Here is a 24780-nt window from a genome sequence, read left to right on the forward strand (position 1 = left end):
TCCATTTTTAAATAAATGACATGGAAAGAAGAGTCAATTACCTTTAAAATGGTGTGCGATATGTTGGTATAACTATATTGTCTTTAGACAAACAGGCATAATTCAATGTCCAATTCTAGTGTTTTTCTTTAGTCGGAAAGAGTACAGCAAATTTAAATCGTCAATTTTCCCCGTGTAAACAGTACTAAAAACAGACCTATTGAAGTTATTTTATGCTTCAGTGTACAGACAGCCCACACATCGTTTATAACCTCTCTCTTTCCCCCAGGGGTGCCGGTGTAAAAAGATTTTGAAAAATAACACAAAATGACAACATTTCAACACTTTACGTTGATCAAAATAGTTGTTGTTCAAGGTCAAATCTAGTTTTTCAGTAAACTCATGTCATACATACATGACAAAATGAGCATTGCAGTGAGCATAATATAAATATGAAAGCAATATAAAAAAAAATGATCATCATGGCATTTAAAGGAGTACATTATATTATCTCCTAACTCTGCTTACACTATAGTTCATAAGCTTACACAGCTTTGAAAAAACATATAACATACTGAATTTAATATCATACCACGTTTAAATGACAATGTTGAAGCATAAACAAACGGATATTGTGGTAATAATACAAGAAAAATAAACAAGTGATATGTATATATATGCAAAAAACAAAATAATCACGACAAAATTTAGAAGGAAGCTTTTGAGTTTAAACTTTCGTCTATTAGTCTTTCAAGCAGTTTGTATTGGTTTAAATGTTATGATTTTTAGAATATTTTTACTTGTTAATAATGTGATGGGTACAGTGAAGGGTGAATGACAAATATATGAAAAAGTGATAAAAAAACGGAAAGGAACAGGGAGATTGTGCAATCGAAGGTCATTGATAGTTGTTCTAATTTATATTGAATATATCAAAAGCGTTTAGTATGGCGAATTAAGTGATGAACGTGTTCAATGTCGTTGAGTAGGTCAGGTCCGTGGCTTTTTGGACCCAAACAGTAGTAGCTGAAACGACAAAGGCCTGACAAGGCAGTTGTTCTTTGTGCTTGATATAGGGAACAGGTGAATAAGAAATGGAAGGTTTTCTTTATTTCTCCATATTGGCAATTTGGGCTATTGAGTCTATTTTTGAGAACGAATGTTCATTAAGATCAGTACAATGCATTCACAGCCGTGCATTAGTGACATCCAATTTCTGTTCACCCTCATCGAAAAAATGAGGAACTAATTGTTTGGTATTATAAAGAAGGTACTTCTTTAAAGAAGGGGGGGGGGGGCAACGATGGAGAAGAACGAACTGTTTCCGATAATGCATTCGATGATGATATTGTCGATGACAGAAATGGTTTCGATAGCAACTGGGTTTAACAATAAATATTACGAAGGATAACAAAACTTCGTAGATTGTAATAGGTTGTATTTGGGACGAAATAAGTGTACATGTTATAAGATAGACTGACATACGAGAATCAAAATTCTTGTAGAAAAGAGTAAGTTTATGTTTCTGCATTCTTTCTTCAAAGATTCAAGGCCTGTTTCAATATACAGTTTGTGAACAGAAACATAAAATCGTGAAGCATTGGAGATGACTCGGGATGTCTGATGCTGAACTTGTTCAAGGCTCTCTTCGTCAGTATGCGTAAAATTTTCACAAACCACACCTGCATAAATTATTTCATCAAAGGCTGATTAAATGATTTATATCAAAATATAAAACGTCTAGCGGGTTACGACAAAGGACGTATTTGAATGATGGTAAATACGTTGCCTGGCCTTCGTTTTGACGGACTTATAAACTCATGCAGCCTCTACTAGAGAGTGTGACACCCAGATTTTTGTGAGTTGTAGGTTCTACTATTTGAACATAATCTATAAAGATAGGTGGATGTGCCTGGTCTGTTTGTATTTCGAAGGCTGGGAAGTGATTTTGTTTTCGCTCGGTTGAATGATACAAACAACCTTTTGTTCCACATATGGTTCATTTCCATGTCACCATTTAGTTGCTGATTAGCAAACATAGGGTCACCGACAATGATAAATAAGGCAGTATCGTCTGAAAATCTGGGTGATTGTTTCAAGAAATATTATTATTTCTATCTAGACAAGGTGGAGTACGGCGCCAATAATTGAGCCTTGCAGGACTCCGGCAGATAGTAATACCGTATCAGACACTGAACCATCGTTGTAAAAAATAAATATGTTTAAACTATTTATTTGTACACTATATTTTAGTGAATATGTATATTTATATAAATTCGTTGGTTTATGTTGTGCTTACAGTATGGTTAAAATTATTTCGTGTTTATTGTTACTAAGGCGGTTGTTGGACACCCTGTATGCTAGCCATGAATAGTACGAGAATGTCAAACTCGTTTTCAGTATAAAGTTCTGGCATTGTTAAAAATTCATTTTCACTCACTGTGATTTTATATTTACGTCTCTCATTCGTGTTCGAACTTGTCATTATTATTATTATACCAGATTTGTTGAGCGCCCTTTTCATAAAAATATGCGGACAAAAATCGATTGATAAAAACAGTCTCAAATGATACAGTGAAAGTTTCATCCTAGATCTCAAAGGTATATAAATGTTTGTGTATGTATACTGATGGGGCCTGTAAATTCATACAGAATTATAAAGACTGATCATCCATAGCCTGTTTGTAACCAGCTTAACCCTCTCTATCTCTAATGAATTATGTAATCAGCTTTTCATACTTTGACCACCTGAGGGCTTATCAATACACATCCCGGAACTTTCTAATATTACCAGAATTATTCTGATGGTCAGGATATGTTTTTGGTTGCTTTACCATAGTTATATTAAAAAGTTTATCAATGTATATTGGTTTGTACCGTCACCATACACATTCAATGTGATGTGTTTAATTCGTTTTTTGTTTTGGTTTCAAAAAACAGATGATGCGTGTTTTGTTGCATAAACCTACAAATTCCAAAGAAAAAAAAGAAAAACCACACTATGCAGTTGAAGGCATGTTTATTGGATACATTTGAACAAACAAAATTACATATAGTGCAATCTTATCTTATCTGTACAGATACTATCTATCATTATAAGATAAACAAATAGTAAAAATACAATATATATGTTGCAAAATTCCAATAAATGCATGGATGCATATGTTTAAAAAGTAATATAAACATCCAAAATAAAATAATTGAACAATTTAGGTGCTTCAGGTATCCTTCAAGAACAACAAGAATGTAGAGATATCAAGCTCATGGTGTTCATGCACCACTGGATTGTCGAGTCTTTGTGGCCAATGGGAGCGCTATACACCATTGCCAAATACAAGAATCTTGAGCTAAGAGCTCTACTTGAAGATGTTGTGAAAATGTTCCAGCCACAAAGTTGCTAATTGAGAGTTTCATTTTTTAGCCTTTGGTCAGCCAGCTGTTTTGTAGCCAATCAATTTAAGTACTATCTTCTTGTACTTGTGTCGCTGTGAATTCAGCATTAGAACATGGTGCGTGTTGAAATACACTGTCATCACTAGTTGACGCTTGAACACTGAACAAAGTTATTGAATCTTTTGAGTTTTTGTATATGAAACAATACAGCTTTATAAAATATTATATTTGCGCATGTCTTGTTTTACTTTTTTACATACCTATCACCTGCCAAGATCTTCCGTTTCAAAGCTAGCCTATCTTGTTTGACACTGCTTCAATCAAACAGACGGTACAGCTATTAGCTTGAGACACTTCCGAACTGGTGTCCTTGCCTAATAATCTTCTTGTGTGAAATGTTTCGAAGGAACAACCGTTAGCTTGAAAAGTACCAAATATTGGTGTTTCAACGCTAATTAGTATAACAATGGTATCGTTAAGATTCTGCACTGACCCATATACCTATATTGATATTCAGCTTCTAATATGTTTCTTTATTGTTTATTATCTAAACTATATTGTGACAGTTAACTGTTAACATATCACACTTTTTTGAATTATTTCAGTCGATGAAAATGTGCCTTAAAGCAAATGTTTTCCTTACATTGTACGCTATCATGATGGAATGCAAAATTTTCGAATACAGTTATTTATAAACGCTATCACACACCTATCTCAGCTGATATTAAAAAACCTACCAACTTAACACATTCTTGATTTTCTTTTAAAATAAAGGTATATTTGAAAGACAGATATGATTTTTACTTTCCTTTAATAACTACAACATTATATCGCTTAGTGAATGAAAGTTGTACGGATTTGATATATACCGTAAGTTATATTAGCTTCGTCACTGCCAAAGATTCTTTTCATCGCAAACTATTTGCATTATATTAGATAAGTTCATGTTCTAAATTACCATATGTACGCGCCCAAAGAATACACCAGGTGCAAAATTCCCCACATCGCATTAAAACATATCTCGTTATGGTATAAATGTTTTATGATGCACTTAGGCATTTCAAAATAATTTTCAAAAAGTGTCAAAATGCAAATTTGACCAATATCGACAGCGCTATTTACTTATTTCTGCATTTTATTTGAAAAGGTCATAACACAAAATCACTTAACATTTTTATATTACATTTCATTTAAAAAAATCATTTCTGTCCAAATATAATATTTCAAGCTAACGATACAATATCCCTACTTTAGTGCATCCAGTGCTTAACAGGTTTCATATACAATGTATGTAGTGGGTGGGTAAAACGAGTAAACCATTCAACTTCGGAGTTAGAATGATTATTTATAACGTTGTCGAATGAAACCTAAAACATATAATAAAACATATAAAAGTATATGCTAATCTTATTACCAATAACACAAAATACAATGACAATGGACAGTGATTGGTAAATATATCAAGGGAGACTTCGCGGTTTAATACATAAACATTCTAAGACATATGCGTGATAAACTTACAAGGAACGTCTCAATAATAATTATATATGAAAGAACTTAAATATTTCAGCTCCAAGACAAGAGCGAATATTAAATAAATGGGTAACAACTGTTACTGCAGTCTTGACTTGCGTCGATGACGATTCAGAATGGAATGATTTATTTAAGGAATGAATTGCGGCCTCATGTCATTATCGGGGTATGAACGCAACTGGGCTGGTCAACGTGTGTGCAGTCCGAAGGACTCCACGCGTACTTTGACCAGCCAAATTGCGTTAATATCCCCGATTATGACATCAATCTCACAATTCATTACTTATATTTACACCAATAGTGCATTACTTCATTCAAGAATTGTTAAAAAATGCTTTATTTTATTTAAGAAAACCTTTCAGTAATTCTTTATTACCCATTCTTGAATAGAACGACCCGACTGTAACCGGAAACGTTTTATCAAATGACGTCACGATAAAGCGGGAAAAGATCAACCACTTGAAATCACTTTTACACGTAAAATTGAAACACTTATGGCAACGATACATTTAACATATCATAATTCAACACTTTCTAAAATGTTTATTTATATTTAACGGCACCTTCTGACACAATACAAACAGTAACAAGATCAAAAAAATTCATGTATATTGTTATGCGATGCATTGCGATCCGAACATATCCGAAGATGTTGCGTTCATCGATTGATAAACGCTATTGCCGAAAGGGAGTTCATTTAGGGAATGGAAGTTGAGGTGTAAACATGTGTTTATGTAGATAAGGGCGTGTGCATTGAAGCCGGAAAAGGGGAAACAGGCATTATGGACCAATCAATGACTCTCATAAATATAGACAAACTCGCATAACCAGTAATTACGCTCTGACGCACTCGGAAATCGATGGACATTGACGGACAGTAACGCAAAGAGGACAATAACCACGTAGCACGGCTCTAAACACAACCAGAAAACAAATACACAAACAATACAAGACAATATACGATATAGAACCATACTAAACACACACAAACTGATGAAATACTAAAATATGCACATTGCTACATATAAAATATTTGTGTGAGTTTCCTTCAGTCATATCCAGCCGGAAGTATCAGCTCTAAAACTTTTGCAACCTCATTTGTTACTATACCAGTACCAAACAGCCACCAAAACACCTTTCTCAGGTCTAATAAGTATTAAGAAAGCCAAATTGTGTTTCCAAAAGTACACTGAATGTCTCGAATCTCATAAGGGGCTTATTTAATATTGTATCTTGTAGGCAAAACAGCAGCCCTCTGTATCCCAATTGTGGCTACAGTCAAGAGAGCCCATTCAATCACATTTTTGCTTCTATCTACCTGAGTCTGCCATACAGCCACCATAAACTGTTCTCAAGTCCACTATGTGGCCATAAAACAGTTTTAGTCGGTTCATAGTGTGCCAAAAGTTACAGTAAAGAGACTGTTAAGCTCTATAAAGTGCAAATAAACTATAGTTTTGCTATACTTCAGACCATTCGAAAAAAACAACCTATATATGGTTCTCAAGTCAATTCAGTACCCAGTTAATCCGAATTCTGCTGCATTTTTCTATATAGTGTAAAACATACCATAGTGCTCTTCTACATCAATCTCAGTTTAAATAACCACACATGCAGCTATAGTTAAGTACCTGCATGTAAATTTAAGGTAAACTGGAAACAAGAGCAATATACTTTGAAATAAACAGTCTTACCTATTTAAATGTGTGCAATATTTAGAGATAAAAACATCGCAATAAGATATTTATGGCGGTCATCTTGAACGCCATCTTGGTATTTTTTTGGTGCTCATTATACATAGGCTACATGAAATAAGTTCAAAAACGTCTGAAATACTGCAATATATCAAATGGATGTTAATTTTAAACATTTCGTCGTAATGAGCATTAACTTATTAAACAGAGGAGATTTACAAGGTTGATGACATACACCTGACCTCTACCAGGGATTCCCGCACAGTTTCCATGGCAACGCCAGTCCACATGACTCCCGTACGCAAGTCAACATTCGTATCTACCATGTTGAAACAGCTATCCATTTCACAGAACATCAAGGGCCTTGTGACCACAGGGTCTGGTGTCGTCAGTCAACCGAGCACTAGCGGACGCTCGTGAAAATGGAACAGACTTATCATTTTCAGAAAACCACATAGGGTTCTTTGCCGTTAGAATCGGTTAATTAATATTTTTCAAAAATTATAGGATTGCCAGGAAAACACAAAATCTTGTTTCGAGGAGTATCTGTTAAGATTTTTAAAAGTTATATTTTATCATAATTGTGGTAATGGCTGCCACCTTGAATTTTGGCAGCAATATAGGATGAATCCAGAGTGGGTCCTGAAATATTTTTGTACAATCATATACGTATTTTCTCAAAGTGTACAAAGTTTCCAAATTTTAACCAAACGTGTACAAATTTTTCACAATATCAACCGGTTATTATTTTTTAAATTGTTAAAACTGATGTCAGGAGAGGCTTTGAAATGTGTTAAAGAAAGCTTAATTCAAGGAGCTTCCAGGGATTTCTGGCCCCCTGGCCTAGCAAACTTTTCGGAATTATTCAAATGATTTAAAAGATAAAAAGGTTCAGCATTTCATTGAAATAGACTCTGACGTTACAGTATGTGAGGCTATAGGTGAATATCCACCACTCTTATATTAAATAAAGGACAAGTTAATGTGAATTAAATTCTAATGTCACTGTTTACTCTGATTTTACTTGTTATTTTCAAAATTTTCCACCAAGAACGCTCCAGTACCACAGCAAATGTGAACTGCAATATAAAGGCGACCCTGCTTCGACGGAAAAAATGAAATGCTGTGTTCTAATTTTAAATTTTGATTTTTTCCCTCCCCCAACGACAGTTGTTGATCCTGGTGATTTGTAAAACGCAGAATAGAAAATGGAAGGCCTTATCAATAAATAAAATGTTTCTTCTGCCGTAAACTTAGTCTTTGTTGAATATCATGCTTATTTTTTAAAACAATAAATGGAGAAAATACGTAGTTAACATAAAAACGCATTTAAAATCCAGTTATGTTGGGGAATTAAAATACAACACACAATCTGACATTGAACTCTCTGTCCTGAAAGTGATTTTAAGTAAAACAATGGTTGGTACCGCTTTCTGAATGCCATGAGGAACTTTGTTCGACGTATAGAACGCATAGTCGAGGTGAGAGCAAGGGAGCCAGGTGCTCGACAATTCACCGCCTGAGCATCCCAAGACAGCTTCTTCGAACACAAAATGTTTTGAGTCGACCACGACTGACTTTACCTAACTCTAGTTGGTTGCTGATGCTCATGTTGACTCTGTGCAATATCAAGTGAGTAAATGTTTTAATGTCAACTCCTTAGAATAGTAATGACTCTGAGCTAGAAATAAACTATCGATCAGGGTGTTCCGTGGAAACTCGGTAAACCTCGGTCCCGCATAACACTTACGCTCTTGTTGGGATGAACATATCTTACACTCTCGGCCATAGAATATACTTATATTTCACTAGGTTATACTTATGTCATTCGTAGCTCAGCTGGTAGAGCTCAGTCTACATTTATTTAATGTATATCTCAGTCGGCCAAACACTTATGGGTTCAAGCCTAGGTCCAATTTCCCTCCCATGATCTCATGTGATAGGCAAAAGTTACACAACAACACGTCCATATTTAGAATAATTTTCAAACATCACTTTATTCAACATAAAGTAACCAATAGAAAAATGTTATTTAACGAAATGTATCAAAGGACACTATGTTGTAACAATTAGCCCGTATGAGCAATGGCAGTATGTGTATATGAAGTCAACAAGAGTCAAGCAAGTTGCACATTTTCATGTACAACACATGATTTTGCAATTTTGATTTCGATCCGAATGTTTACTGAACTACAGAAATTGACAACATATTTGTCACACCTCTTTGACAGTTTGATATGTTGAAATAATTAAATTGTGCTTAAGCTGGTACAAATATAGGAGAGCATAACGTATTCAATTTACCTAATGTATTTTCATGGTCCCAGTCACAGTTTAAACGTCCCCAGATAGTACCCTTTCAAGAGAATCAACGTCGTCCTTGCTGACAAGAAACAGTTGTTAAGCCACACAAGCTTACAATAGTGTATCGTGAAGGGACTGTGCACACGTTATATCTTGCCCGTATCAAAACAGCACGGTCAGCCTCGCGTTTCACCACAGCACCAATACCATCTGGTGCCCCTTGCCATGAACTGCTTTCATGAATGACCAATTCAATACATTGAACTCCATTTGGAATTGAACAGTTGACAACACAAACAAATTGTTCTTGCACCTATACTGGGTTGTGGGACCATCACTTATCACAAACAAGTTGTCAAGTTTAGAGTTCTTACTCCGTGCCGATTTCAGGACGGAAAGCATGTGGGCCCAAATGATCCCGGCACCGTGTCTTAGAACATTGGAAATGGTACAGAATCCCTCACTTGCAGTGGCTGTGTACATCATACCTGCATGCAGAGAAATCTGTCCGAAATGGATACTTTGAATTTCCGCCTGGTTTTTACAGGCGTTATTTTCCAAAAAGTCAATGTGCAATATAATGTAATTTTCAGTATGATTTTCTTTGAGGCTACAGATTGATTAGTACTGGTGTTTAATGTTATAGATGAATGTGTTTGCAGTTATTATCCAGTTCATCTCTAAATTCGTAAACCAATTTGATTTCCCTTTTTCTTTCAGTGTCATGCTCGCTAGTTTAGTCCCAAAGCCATTTTTTTCATTCTTCCTATTTGTTTAGTTTTTCACTCGAAACAGTCTACCATTAATCCTTTTTGGTCTTCATAATTGTGGCTTACAGACAGTATACTGTCAGTACATACAATCTTTAGCATTTGTGTCACACACTAGCTTTTCGAATGATACATTTAGGTCACTACTTCGAATAAGCACCATCTGTTTGAGTCTTTTCCTTTAATTTAACAGTTTCATGATGTTTTTTTCAGAGGAAAGTCTCTCTGTCAGCGGTATTTGGATGGCGAACATTGAATGGCCTAAGTGTGCAAAACAATGCATATGATATCTTGCTGCTCATGTTTTCAGACATGTGTCAGCGTATCCGTTAATGACTGTATTTGCTTTTTCTTGCCCTTTGCTGTCTTTGTCGACTTTTTCCCTGCCTTCAACATTCTGTTATTATCTCAGAAACTCACAAATTTCATCTTTATGTGGTTAACAATATCATCTCTTCGTTATAAACTCTTTTTGACGTTAGACGAAATTTGCCAGTGGGTTGTACCAAGAGCTGCTTTTGCCAATCCCTGTTTTCGATATTTCTTAAACAGGCCGTTATGTACTACCTTACCTAAAGATTTTCCCTCTCTGTAGGATTTCATTTTTTGTACTTTTGTTTCAAGTTTTCTATAAACATGTTGTGGAATACAAGAACTCTCTTTGTCTCCAATCTGACCTTTTGTCCTTTTAACATGTGTTTAGTGTTTTGTTGATATTGGCTTGTTGGTACCGATATAGCCTTTTCATGTCCGTTCCATTTTTCTAGTCAATACGGTAAGCTTGATTTTTAGTTTATTGACTTCCCAAAATGACTTTGATCTATCTCTTCTTACTCGTTTCCGTCCAACTTTTGACGGTAGATTCGTGACCGTTCTGCTGGTGTGAGAGGCATTTTGAGTTGCTCGCTGATTTCTTTCTTTTTTATCAATTAAAAGTTTCGCTTCCTAGAGTTATATATATATATATATATATATATATATAAATATTAGATAAACATGTGTTCATTTGTTTGGCTAAATGTTTATTTTGCGAGAGTAATTTAGCTATACATGTTAAAATACCTATTTAAGATTGAATAATTGTGGGAAATTATTGTGGTGGTCATATGCACCTGCATTCAGTAAGGCGAGCGTTCACAAAACGCTAGCAAACGTTTTGTTTTGTATCCCTGTTGCAACGGAGCGCATACACTGCAAGCTGGGAACAAGTGACACTAAATAAATTTAAAACTCTTGTGAGATATAGATGAATCGAACGGTGGTTATCTTCTTTTTGTTTTAGGCATATAACCAGTGTTTAAGTTGGCGGTCAAACAAAAATATAACAGATTTGCACTTTTACAACAAATAAGCATACGGTAGTGAATACATACACAAATACGGAGATAAAATCGTACCTTTTAATGTTTTGAAGTTCTCAGCGATAGAGGATACACACTCTGCGTTTCGCGCCATTTAAACATTTTATAGTGACGTGTCAATTTTGATGGCGCGAAATTCTATGAACAAGTCATTAATTGGCATTTAATTGAATTGTTGCGGTAGGGACATACAAACCCAAATAAATGTTAGATGGCATGAAGTGAATTCTTAATGATTAAGAATGGGCGGAGTGAGCGTAGCGACAAAGTGAATTCTTAATGATTAAGAAGGACTCGTTCGCTACGTTCGCTCCGCCCATACTTAAACATTAAGAATTCAATTTATGTTATCTAACTGACATACAATACAACCTCATTGGCTGACACATTGTCAACTCAAAATCCGACACAGGGAGTGTGTATTGGATGATTGGCAGTAGGGAGTCCTTTAAACATGCACGTCTGAATGATTAAGTTTACTACTTAATCTGCAATATCATTTGCTGAAAATGTAGGTTGTATTCTAAGGACGTTTTTTTTTCTCGATTGTTTTGTATTATTTCTGTCGTTACATGTCGATTAAGGAACACTACCAACTCTTTGTCTTTATTTATTACGATTAGCAGAATGACATTATGTTTTAAACTATAGAATACACGATAATAAACTAAACGTAGTTTTCACTGGTATTGGGGACATGACAAAATAAACTGATTGTTTAACCTTTTTGTCAATTAAACACACACCTTCTATATATTTTGAAGATTTAAACGTTAAAATAAATATTTAAATATAGATACATCTAACACTCAAACAGTTTTTAAAATGCTCTTATTTTTTTACATTTTCACGCACTTTTTATACGAAGGACAATAGTCTATTATTTTCTGTTGAATGACCCTTTTGTCATCAGCTAATTATACAGGGCTACTTTATTGATAACGTAGAAGGTGTCATTGAGAAATATTTTGAAGATAATATGACCTAATATTAATCCTTGTGGCACGCCTTACAGGATGGAGTTCCACTCACTGTTGACAACTTTTGTTTGACAAAGTTTGACCCGTTCTTCAATGTTTGTAAGATAGCTGTGCATTAGTTTACATGCTGGGGCTGAGAGACAATAAGCTTTAATCCGCCGATATCTGTCAAATTCTACATCAGCAAAACAAATCAGCAGTTACAGAATTCACCATATCGAGCAAATAACAAAAATAATGTTTTATTTTCAGCAAATTAAAATTGCTTATACGAAACCAATTATTAAATGCCATTGCACAAACAATTCCAAACATTAACATTACTATATTTTACGAGTATAAACATTTTGTTATTTTCTTTAAACGTTACGCGGCCATTTAACAAACTTGGCCGGAAGTGATTAAGCGCAAAATTATTTTGATTTGTCAGAAAGATTCACATGATTAGTATGTTTTCAATGGTGTGACAGTGTCCAAAAAGTTGACAATAGCGCCAGAAGATTGATGATTTGGACGTCGTTGTTTACATGTTTTGAGTCAGAGGTTTACGAGCCGAGGAATATTGGTGTTCTTCCCAGCGAAACGTTTTCTTACGTCTGTAAGAAGACACTTTAAGAAAGAACGAGTTACTGTATCTAACTTATACGACGATAAGAGTATTGCATATATTAGTGAGCAAATAAATGCATTAATAAATAAATAAATACAGATTTATAAATATATAAATTGAAATATATGTATAAGATAAACACAATATTATTATTATTATGGCATTTCTAAATACTATGTATCGGCAAGTGGGATTACTCCAAATTCTCAGGCACGGTCCGCTTACAACCGTAAGAAGACACTTTTACAATAGCTCTACTGTGATGGGGGTGGGGGGTATAGTCGTATAACGATAGTGTATGAACAGTCCTGTATTGTATGCAACTGCACGTACATAATACATTAAAGGTAGTTTTACAGTTTTAAACACTGGAAAGTATTTTTATTAAGAAATTATTTAATATGTTTAAACAACCTCGAATTCGAAAGTTTGTTTTAACATTACAGCATGTACTGTACGAAGCCACATACTTCATTATTTTAATTATTTGTGAACTGAAAGCCAGTGCGATTACACACACGTTTAACATTTATGTTTTTATTTCAATATAAGGCAGTCATACTCGTTTACCTCGAACATGATGATGCTTGAAAGCAATAGGTTTTATAACAATAATTATAAGGTTGTTACGATGAAAGAAGTTAAAAAAAGATAGCCTTGACAAATAAGGTTTTCAATTAAAAGCTAGTAACTTATTTTCCAGATGAAAAGTCGCCAAAATATCGCCACTATTTTTTTATATTTGTACACAGGTCTAAAACAATTAATACGTTGCTTTTGTGTGTTTTTTCTATCAAGTGCTGACCTATAACTAGTGTGCACCTTTAATGCTTACATTACACACACAAATAACTGTTTTTCACTCTTAAACAGGCCAATTTAATCGAAAACACAGGTAAAATAAATAACATGAATCAGGTTACCGATAGTTAATGCTTTATTTTTCTTGAAATCAAACAACTACGTTACAGAGCAATAATTTACTACATTATTAGCCTGAAATGAAACATATTACAGGACAAATGCTATTCTGATTTTCTGCTTCATCAAATTGAATCCTGTAGTGTTCAAAAATGTGTCACAATGTATCAGAAAGATTCACATGATTAGTATCTTTTCAATGGTGTGACAGTGTCCAATAAGTTAGAAATAGTGCCAGAAGATTCATGATTTGGACGTCGTTGTTTACATGTTTTGAGTCAGTGAAACTATTGCAACTGTCCATTATGTCAGCGAAATTCATCGTCGGCACTGCGTGCCTCGGACTGTTTCTCTGACATAATGGGCAGTCTTCGGCCTTTCACTCTTACATCAATTAGTTGATTTCATTCTGCCTGGATATTATTCCTAAAAGGGAGTATTTTAACGAAAGGCTATGGCGCTTGAAAAAGAATATAATTACATACATAGGTAATTGTTTTATGTAAGCAATGTAATTAAGTAGATGTACACTGTATAACCAAATGTTCATTACAATTTTCTTCTTTATACCTAAACCTTTCATCTTGTTTAAGGTAACTGAAAGTCGCAGTGTCCGAGAAACATTTCAATGTTTAACACTATCAAACAATTATAAGGCATTATGCGCACTGTTTTTATCGTAATTACACCCCGGTCTTCTTAATTCGTAGGTCACGAGATCTATTCTGTAATTGTTTATACAATTAAATACGTATTGATTAACTTCTAACTTGGAGGTAATTGTAAAGTATGAAATATAATACTTTAAAAGCGAGGTAGAGCAAATGCACATGACTGGTTCGAGCATAATTTATAAAGCAAATTAAGTAGCAGTGGTTAATAGATTGTATGGAATTTAAATAATCTCATTACTTCACAAAGTAAGATAATTATGCTATCACACAAAATAATATGTGTTGTGTTTGTTGTTATTGTGTGTGTGTGCTTACTGTTTTTTTATAAAGTACGATGAAATGGGGAACGGCACACTTATTGCTTCCTTCAAAAATTATAGTTTAAACGAAAGCAATGAGATACAAACATCAGGTAGAAAACCGTTAAAAATCAGCCGGAAACCAAACATAAGAAGTGAGAAAAACGATACACTTATACCATCCAGAAAAACACTGAAAGACAGTCGGAATTCAAACATAAAATCATGGAGAAATAAAACACTAATGTCAAGCAGAAAACCACTGAATGACAGCCGGAATTGGACTATTCTTATGACGGTCAACAATGGCTACTTAGACTTTTTCAGAAACTGGCTATGTTATTTCAAGAAACTCAATCTATCAACACCGCTGATAGTTGTGGCACATGACGACCTGGTTTATAAGGAATTAATGAACAGTGATGTATCTATTCTTGGACAAAGCAGTAGAAAGAAGTGCACATGTGTCAATCAACTCCTCCGTTAATTATCAAAGCAAGCAGTTCAACATGCTCGTTGGCAAAAGGCCGTATCATATACTTGACTACTTGGAAAGAGGGAGGAATATTTTGTACATCGACACGGACACTATATGGCTGCAAGAACCATTCCAGTACTTCACGGGCGCCTACGACCTCTGGGTTCAGCTTGAGCGGGACACTTACTACTGTACGGGGTTTATGGCGGTGAGGACCGGGGCCAATACGGTTGAGCTGATCCGAGCCTGGAGAGACAAGATGGTCAATCTCGGCAACAAAAAGAACGACCAGGCAGGCTTTCAAAGCATAGTCAGTAACTACAGTAGTAAGGTTAAAATAATGGGATTAGATTCGAAGAAATTTCCAGATGGGTCACAGTATTTTGTGACGTTCAATGATACACAGCGAGAACACGCCGTTGTGGTCCACAACAATTGGATTATTGGCCATGGTAAAAAACTGGAACGATTCAAACGCATGAAACTGTGGTATGAAGACAAACATGACGGAACTGACTTGTACAATTAGTCATCTTGCAAAAATGTTTACTAAAATAGATACATTTAATAGGAAATAAGATACCTGCATTACACCCTATTACAGGGTTAAGCCTCAATCATCCAATGACTTAACATGGAAACTGTAAGATTTTGATATCTAGATAATCAAACCGAACAAAATTCTCCCTTTGTAAGAGGGATGGAAATGGGTGGCCTAAAATCTGTATGATATATAAGAAGGTATCAAGGACCGTTTTCAAAACATAGGAAGACCTCTACAGGGCTCTGAACCGGTTTTCGGGCGCCTTGCCTCACACTCACCTAAACTTGTTTGATTTTTAACATTTTTGTGATTCTAAGATTTTCTGCTTTGTCAAATTTAATCATGTATTGTTCCAAAACGTATCACTATGTTATATTTAAAGCCGGGTCAAATAAAATACCATATACATTATACAGGTAAGATGTTGACGCCCATGCGTTTGGGTTGATAATTGTACCCTCGGGTTAATCCCTCGGGCAAAAATGCTTTACACGGAGAAAATTATCAACCAACAGCCATGTTTAAAAGTATATAATTCTATAAATAATATATAATTAACTTTTTAAAATCGCCCTTGAAATAATCATCATATGTGTATGTCTTGTCTTATGTTTGCTTAGTTTCGGTTTCGTCTAAAAGCGTCATAATTTGAATATCAGTGACAAGTCAAATCATGTCAACACATTTATTCACTCAAATGCATGCACAACATGAATAAATTGAGGTAATGGATAAAGAAAATACAATCCAGAAGCTTTAAATTGAGTATTAAAAGACATAACATATATGTTTATCAAAAATGTAAAGACCCGATGATCCCGTTTTACAAAAGTAAGAATGGATATTGTACTTAGATCATTGAATTCAAACAGTGTAATTGGTGTCACTTTATCCAATTATGTACGTACGAATATTAAAACGGATTAAGTAAAATGAGGAAGTCACAACTTTAACTAATGTATGCAAAATGTCTTACATAAATAAGGACACTAATGCTTTCACCGAATTTGTTAAGAATGGCAGATACCATTTTACTCATATTCAAAAAATCATTTTTATTATTTGTGTTTACCAGCTGTTCAAGTTCATATATGTTTAGATGTCTGTTGAAATATGGTTTTATATACTGCTTACGTTCGTTATCCAAAAATATAATACTCGAATAAAAAATGGAATTCATACCCTAGTTTGTAACATGTTTGGCATTTTCTTTCTTTGACTGGTATTATTTTCCAATTACCCGTATCTATTGGTAGTCTGTTGTTTTTTGTTCTAATCAAGTTAAGTGTATATAATAAATAACGTTTTGAAGATTCTATAAAATTGACTGTTGCTAGCGTTTTCAATAAAAGAGCAGCACGTTGTTAAGAATATATCTTTCAGCATGCGTTTATCTGTAAGTTTAAGCCATTTAAGATTAACATCTTGTTTGTATTCCCAACTTTCTATAAATCCACACTGTCTTCATATTGGAGAAATATTGATATTGTGTTATTATTATTGATTGAGGTAAAGTTTGAACTGTGAAATTTAGCACCGTTCCCGCATTTCATCAAGAAAATACTTTGTGTATACGTCTCTTATATAAAATGCATATTTTGTGTAAATACTTTGCTGATACAAGGGAAGGGGGCAGTTTAATAAACACTGCTATGGTCAAGTACACAACTACTTAGTAACTAATACTCATAAGAACTAGTAAATGCGTTGATGCAACTAAATAGTTGTGTACTTGACCAAAGCAGTGTTTATTAAACTGCTTAATACTTTTTGCACCGTTGAAAATCAACACTTGAGTTCAGCCATCAATATTACATGTTTCAAATGTAGAATCAACAGTTTAAGAGATATTTCTTTACTTTTTAGACTCTGATGATGTTAACGATTTAATTCATGTGGATTTGTGTGATATTTTTGTATTTCATAAACCTATTCATGAAACGTTTAATTGATTATGATACTTCAGATGTAGTCTTCATTTTTTCTACATTGTTGTTATGCCCAAGCACGCGTAAATTTCAGTCTTATCCGGCGAAAACTGTGATACGAAACATTTAAACCGTCAGAGAGAAGTAAAGCAAATGAATGAGTGGTTTGAGAATTAATAATTTATAAACTTATAACATATTATTTTGCATCAAGCAAAACTAACGCGTTTTTTTTAAATTATTGAATATTTCTGTTACTTTATAAAAATGATGATATGATATCACATGGAAGAAGAACTTGTGTTGTATTTTGTTGTCGTCATTGTGTGCCTTCTGGTTTTTAAAGTACATTGAAAGGAGAAACAAAACACACTTAGCTTCCTTCAACAATAATAGTTTAAACGAAATATTGGAGAAAAGGGGGATGAAAACTACAATCTGAGGAACGTTGAACGACAACCTGTATTCAAACATAAGATTTGAGAGTAATAATAACCTAATGATATCCAGAGAACCACTGAACGACGGACGGGAATGGACTATTCTTATGAAGGTCAGCAATGGCTACTTTGGCCTTTTCATAAACTGGCTTTGGCAATTTGAGAATGTATATCTGTCAACACCCCTGATAGTTGTGGCACTTTAACGAGCTTCACAATTTTTGGAATTTCGTTAATATTATCGTAGAAGGGAGTGCACTTGTGTCAATCAATTCCAGTACTTCACGGGCGACTATGACCTCTGGGTTCAGATGGAGTAGGATACTTTCTACTGTTAACTTTATAACTACGGTTAGACTGACGGAAATGGGTACGATGAGATTTTCGGATGCTTAACAGTATTTTTATATGTGCAATGATATACCGCGGGAAGACGTCAATGTGGACCACAACAACTGGAATATTTGCCATGGTAGAACACTTGGAAGATTCATTGACATGAAACTGTGGTATGAAGACAAACTAAACGGGACTAAATAAAAAGTTTTCTATCAACATAAGTTATCCTTTCTCTCCGGCTTTTCGTATATTGTTTCATAGAAATAGACATATAACTTTGATTTCACTATACACGGTTTAACATTTTGTTTGAAAGATGTTATCTTTTATGTTTGGTATTTTTATATTTTTATTAAACATATAAGTGATCAGTTTTCTGTAATAAACAGTTTAACATTTGGAAGGAAATAATCCTTTTTCTGGGGAATTTTTATTTTTTCGTACGTAAATTATTATTTTGATTTGAAGTTTAATGTTTTCTTTAAAGGAAATTATCGTTTCCCTTTAATACATTTTTTTTTATTATTTTCCTTTGAAATAGACATATCACATTGGTTTCAACATACCCAGTAATAGTGGATATCATTACATTTTTTATATAGTTTTACATATAGAAGTCATTTAAGTTTTTAAGGCAATTATTATTTCTTTTTTATACCTTTTATATTTATATGCGGGGTAGAAATAACAATTTTTATGAAAATACACAGTTAAGCAATTACTTTAAAAGAAATTATTCTTTGGCTGTGGTATGTTTTACTTTTTTTATAATAGAAAGAAATATTTGTTGTATTTTAATATACATTAATAATAATATAAACAGTTTACTATTTTCAAAGAAAAAATTTTCCTCTTTGGTATTTGGAATGTAAGAACTATTTTTTTATATTAATAGTTTAATATTCTTTTAATCTAAGTTATCCTTTCTCTTTTGTATGGTTTTATAAACATTGTTATATAAATTTAATTATACGCAGTTTTACATTTTTTTTTTGAAAATATCCTTTCTCTGTGATAAAATTATCATACTTTCTTATTTGAAAATACCCAGATTCACATTTTCTTCAAAATAAATTATCTTTTCTTTTTTTATCAGACGTATACACAAATTTTATCATTTTCCTTCAATGAAATAATACTTACTCTGGGGTATAAAACTAATTAGAAATAGTATTCTTAATGTTAATTTTCACAATTTATTTAATCCTATTCGAATTTCACTTCCAGTTTATTTAACCTTATGATTAATGCCATATTTCCTGATTCACTGCTATAACTAGGTAATGTGAGGTACTTGGTGAGGTATTGCAATTGTGATTGATGAAGGATATTAAAATGCCGATTCAGAAGACCTAGGTAGTGTGCAATATTTTGCTGTTGTCGGATGATAAATACAGAAAAATGAAAAATCCTCTATTAGAGATAGAAATGTATAAATGATATATGCTAACATAGGAACTACTCTGACATTTACCAATAAGACATCTAACAGCATGTTATAAAGAGTGTTTTTGGTCTGCAGTTGTTTAATTTCAAACAAAAGAATATTCAAGGGAAGTTTTTTTTATGAAAGTTAAATATTATGGAATAATATTGGTTTAAAGCAATTTGTTTTGCAGTCAAAATTGCTAAAATAAACTATGAATAAATCTAACAAAACTCTTTTTAAAAATCGCTTTGCCTTAAAGCATATACTCAGTTTATTTATAAGGTTACTTTGTAAGTTCGGTGTTGACGTATTCATTAACGTATTGTAGCCTTCATAGAATAACACGTATACTGTCAGGTTTGCTCGTAGGCATCGTTTTCTTCCACGCCTTCCGTGGCGTCATATTTCGATGTCTTCTCCAACTTCAGCATTTCTATCGACACAAAATTTGATCAACAGCCAGATCGCTCTATTTTTGATCAAGTTATAGCCATTGTTTCGCCAAATTCATTAATTGATATTGTATGCTTGTTTCACCCGCTCGCACAATTTTATCACACTGGCAGAATCCGTACCTGTTATTTTTTGAAAATTTTCTCCGCATGTGTATATACATATTTTTTCTGAAAGTATTCCAAATCAATACATGAATTTTTTTAACATTTGTGTACTTCCATGAAATTGTTTTAAACATTAAGCTTAATGCTCCACAATCCGTCTTCGTCCCAATAGTACGATACCTTGATGGCAGACAGGTTCTTCATCTTCATCTGCAGCTGCTTTACCTTCCTTTCTAAGGCTCTATTTTACAGCCACATAACGGGAACTTCGCGTGGTATCCCGATTGTTTCACTGTACGGTACTGCTGCTGATATTGTCACACAATGTAATTTAACATTTTTTGGTAAAGGTGGTTGCGGCGGGCTGCTGAGCAACACACTTGGAGGACAGACTGGTTTTCCATCTCATCCAGAAGCTTACTTTCCCACTGATATACATTTAAAAAATTAATTGTCCATAGAATGTCAAAACTGTTTCCCCGTACTAACTAGGTACCGGAACACTCCTAATGGTATGTTTTTGTTTTGCTATCTTTGCTTACCTCATCAGACTCAATTCTACCTGTAGAAAAAATAATTAACATAAGTTTCTGAATTATCCAATACTAGCGAAAGACATGAATGATCCTGCCGAGACTGCCACATCAATTAATCGTATTATTGTATCATTGTGAGGTAGGGTGGCTGTAGGTGCAGCTATGTCATGTTCTCCTCAAGCTGTATTGTACAGTTAAATTCATACTTCCCAGAGTCTCCTGATTGCATCATTATACAAACGAGACGCCTGAATATTTCTGCTGAGATTGTCATAAATTTTAATCTAATGACTGTTTCACCAGGTTAGGCAGATCATGGAGCCACCACTGCGAGGACAGAATGGTTAAACATCTCCTGCACATGCCTCGCGTCATCCCTATGCTCTATTGTACAACAATTTAAATTAAACGTTTCCTCAACTTCGCGATCAATTTCTATATAAAGCAAAGTAATGACTATGGCACTAAGCTAGTTTCAGTTTTCTACTAAAATCTACTAGGGTTGTCCATGGTCATAAAAGATGTTCGCCTCCCATGATAATTTCCAAACACTATATTTCTTCAGACTTGAATAAAAAGAAATCGTACATTCATGTAAACAAAACCATTATCAACATCTTTTAATTTCTTAATTTAAGACTTTTTCTAATTTGATATACCCATGGACATATAAAAAAAATGTCAAACATATTTATTTCTATCGACTTTAATGAAAAATCATTTATGTAAAATAAAGAATTATTAACACATTTTATCTTGACTAAGACAATATCAGGACATCTTATTTATTTACTAAATGACTTAAGATTTGCTTTTAATAATACCCTTAAGAAAATATTAACTTTGTATCAATTACCATTTCTTTCGATATTACCCTTTCTCTAGTTTGGTATCATTCATCCTGCACATTCCACAATAGCCTTACACATGAACAAGGTCCTGTTAAAACACAATATCCAAGACCCAACATAAAGCCGAAGACATGCCATTTAAAATATCGTTACTGACACTTTTCGTCAAATCAACAATTAACTGTCGAAGAGCCCTAATGTAAGTGTGTTTTTCATATTTCAATCAAAGATAACGTGCACGAGTCCAATGAAATACATTGTGTCGGTTAATCGATTATTATAAATAATGCATACTTTTTTTTACAAAACCTAGGGAAATGACAATATCCTTTGTTTAATTGAACAAGTCTTAAAAAATGAATGGTTCAATAAATCTTTTTTAAGTATAACCGCACTTAAACCATTTATCATTGACCATATATCATGAAAACACTCAACGTTTGCACAAGATATCATATTTAATTCTTGTCTTGTGGCAGTTGAAGTATTCAAATAAAAACCAAATAATTTACTCTTAGAGCACGGACAATTATGAATTTATTGAACAATTTAACAGTTTTATTATTTAACTTGTTTTATCATTTTTATTATTATTATTATCATTATTATAATTCATTATCATCATCATCATTGGTTTGTTGCGAGGTTTTCAAAACACTAAACGGCGGCCTTGGTTTGTTTAAAACTTTTTGCTACTGAGCATGTTTCTGTAGCTTTTTGCATATATATTGTTTTAAAGTTTTGAAGCAACGGAGTCATTGATTTTTTTAATTAATATGTTTACAACAGCAATATCAATACAAAACACGGTACATCATATACAGAAGAAAAAAAGCACACACGATATCTTCAATTATCATAGAAGAAGAAGAAGAAGAAGAAGAAGAAGAAGAAGAAGAAGAAGAAGAAGAAGAAGAAGAAGAAGAAGAAGAAGAAGAAGATTTAGAAGGTTATTTGACTAGTGACACATTATGGTTTAATTGCCTAACAAATGTGTAATAACGAAGTTACTAGTGAAAATATCACAGAAATAAATAATAGTGGATGTTGACCTAATGCTCGAGTACCTGTTTGAGTACTTTTTTTTCTTTTGGTCACATGATATTGTTTATTTCCTGGTATTTAAACAAAACACATGGGTTAACAAAAACAACAAAGGAAGACAATGTTAACAGAGAGCAAAATACATATTAATACATACCGGATATATAAAATTAATTCAGTTACCGTATATATATATATATATGCATTGACAAGTATTGGATGTTTCAGTGAAATCTTAAACATACGTCAAATTTAAAGAGAGACGACTCATGATATGACAGTGCATACTGATGAATACTCAGATAAGTGAATAATATGTCAATACTATAATCATAAACTGTTAAACGATACCAACCAGATTTAGATTGCAATGAACAGTTATATAACTATTTATGAATTAAAGTGTATTTGTTGACTGAATTTTTTTTTTAAAAATCGATGAACTTTTAATTGCATGATACATGGCCTAGATACTTTGTGGAGTCTTGTTTTATTTCAGTGTGACCAATCTATAACCATAGTCCTCTATCTAGTAAGGTATTGCTTGTTGATAAAACTAATTATAATATTGTAGTCAACCGTCTTATTTCAAAAGCTTTATATACATAAACAGCAATATTTCTAATTAAATATATTATTTGACTTTAACATACTAATACACTTAAACATACTTGGTCTAGTTGTATAAAATTTCTTGAGGTATTGTTTTCCAATTTCATCAAATAACTTGCATTCAAATAGGAAGTGATACTCGTCCTCTAATTTATTACATGAAATACATTCTTGGTATATTAGTCCATCTACCAGTTTCAATATTTAATCTATGTGATGACACTAACAATCTTGTCAGAGCTTTGCGATCTTTTTTAATATTAACATGCTTCAGATAATCACTTAATTCAAAACTAGTGAAAACCTTGTAGAAAGATGCTCTTGTTAAATTTTCTATTATTCCATACCAATTTTGAATAAAAGTGTCATTGACACGTTCTTTGAAAATATTGATAAAAGCATTTACATTGCCAGCAGCTTGTGCAAGCCATACCTCATGAAAACCAAAATTACATAGCATATTCCTTAACATTGATACCCAACTAGTAATTCTAGGATTATTTTCAAAATCGTGAAGTAATACATTATACATAACTTTAATATACTTTCTGTCATCACAATTTAAAATCTTAAGCCAGTACTTAACTATGTAGGTCAATCTTTGCGTGTACATATCAAGTCTACCTAACTCCCCATATACAAAATCGTTCTGAGTAGACACTTTAACACCCAATATACTTTTACAAAACATTGTATGATTTAATGTTTCATCTATGTTAAATAAGCTTATTTCTTGTCACGCCTTGCCATGTAAGATATTAAATTGCTAAGCTCAAATTTTAATGTCATTGATGTTTTTGCGTGGTTTTAAAACAAACCGTAACGGATGCCTTAATTACGACTAGTTTTGAAAACCACTTGTCGGCGGCCTTTGTTTGTTCTGAAGTTTTCAAAACAATTTAACGGAGTCATTGTTTTTCGGGTGGTTTTCAAAACAACCTAACGGTTTCTTGCGTGGTTTGCACATCCTTGGTTAATGTGTGATTATTAAGTTCTTTGTTTGTTGCATGTTTATCAAAACCATAAACAAAGACCTTGCATTGTTTAGTGTTCTTTGGTATGTTGGATATTTTCAAAACCACCTAAAAAGTCATTGATTTGTAAATTGACTGCCGATGATTTCCCTAGTCTATGAACTTTCCAGGTCAGGGACATGTATTCTATTTGCTTCTACTTTCACCGTTCTTTTTCTGCAATCCGCCAAAATATATCCAAATGTAAAATGATTTGTATACATGTATGTTTATAATGCACGATGTTTAGTTTGCAAATGTGCAGGTATTAACGTGTCATTTTCACCAGAACATAAATTATTTTTCAAGTATTTTCAAGTATTTACTTTGAAACTATAAAACCAACGGGGAGTGCTATTATTCAACATATGGCTCTTTCATAACTAATATGTATGCATATCACGTAATAGTTTGCTGCAAGCAAAACCCAATATTATATTCAGTTTAGATATTTCCATTTCATTGGAAATCTAGACATGCCTTGCCAT

At 33.3% G+C, this 24780-nt stretch overlaps 1 protein-coding gene across 1 annotated transcript; it reads left to right on the plus strand.

The window, feature by feature from the left end:
- Positions 1–15027: 15027 nt before the first annotated feature.
- LOC128244481 (uncharacterized) lies at positions 15028–15525 on the plus strand. The gene has a single exon (XM_052962483.1). The coding sequence runs from the start codon at positions 15028–15030 to the stop codon at positions 15523–15525; it is 498 nt and encodes a 165-aa protein (XP_052818443.1).
- Positions 15526–24780: the final 9255 nt, after the last annotated feature.

The sequence above is a fragment of the Mya arenaria genome, chromosome 8 (genome assembly GCF_026914265.1).
Source record: "Mya arenaria isolate MELC-2E11 chromosome 8, ASM2691426v1".
In the NCBI taxonomy this organism is placed as follows: domain Eukaryota; kingdom Metazoa; phylum Mollusca; class Bivalvia; order Myida; family Myidae; genus Mya; species Mya arenaria.

Coding starts and splice junctions, on each gene's coding strand:
- LOC128244481 (XM_052962483.1), top strand. CDS start 15,028: ATGCTCGTTGGCAAAAGGCCGTATCATATACTTGACTACTTGGAAAGA.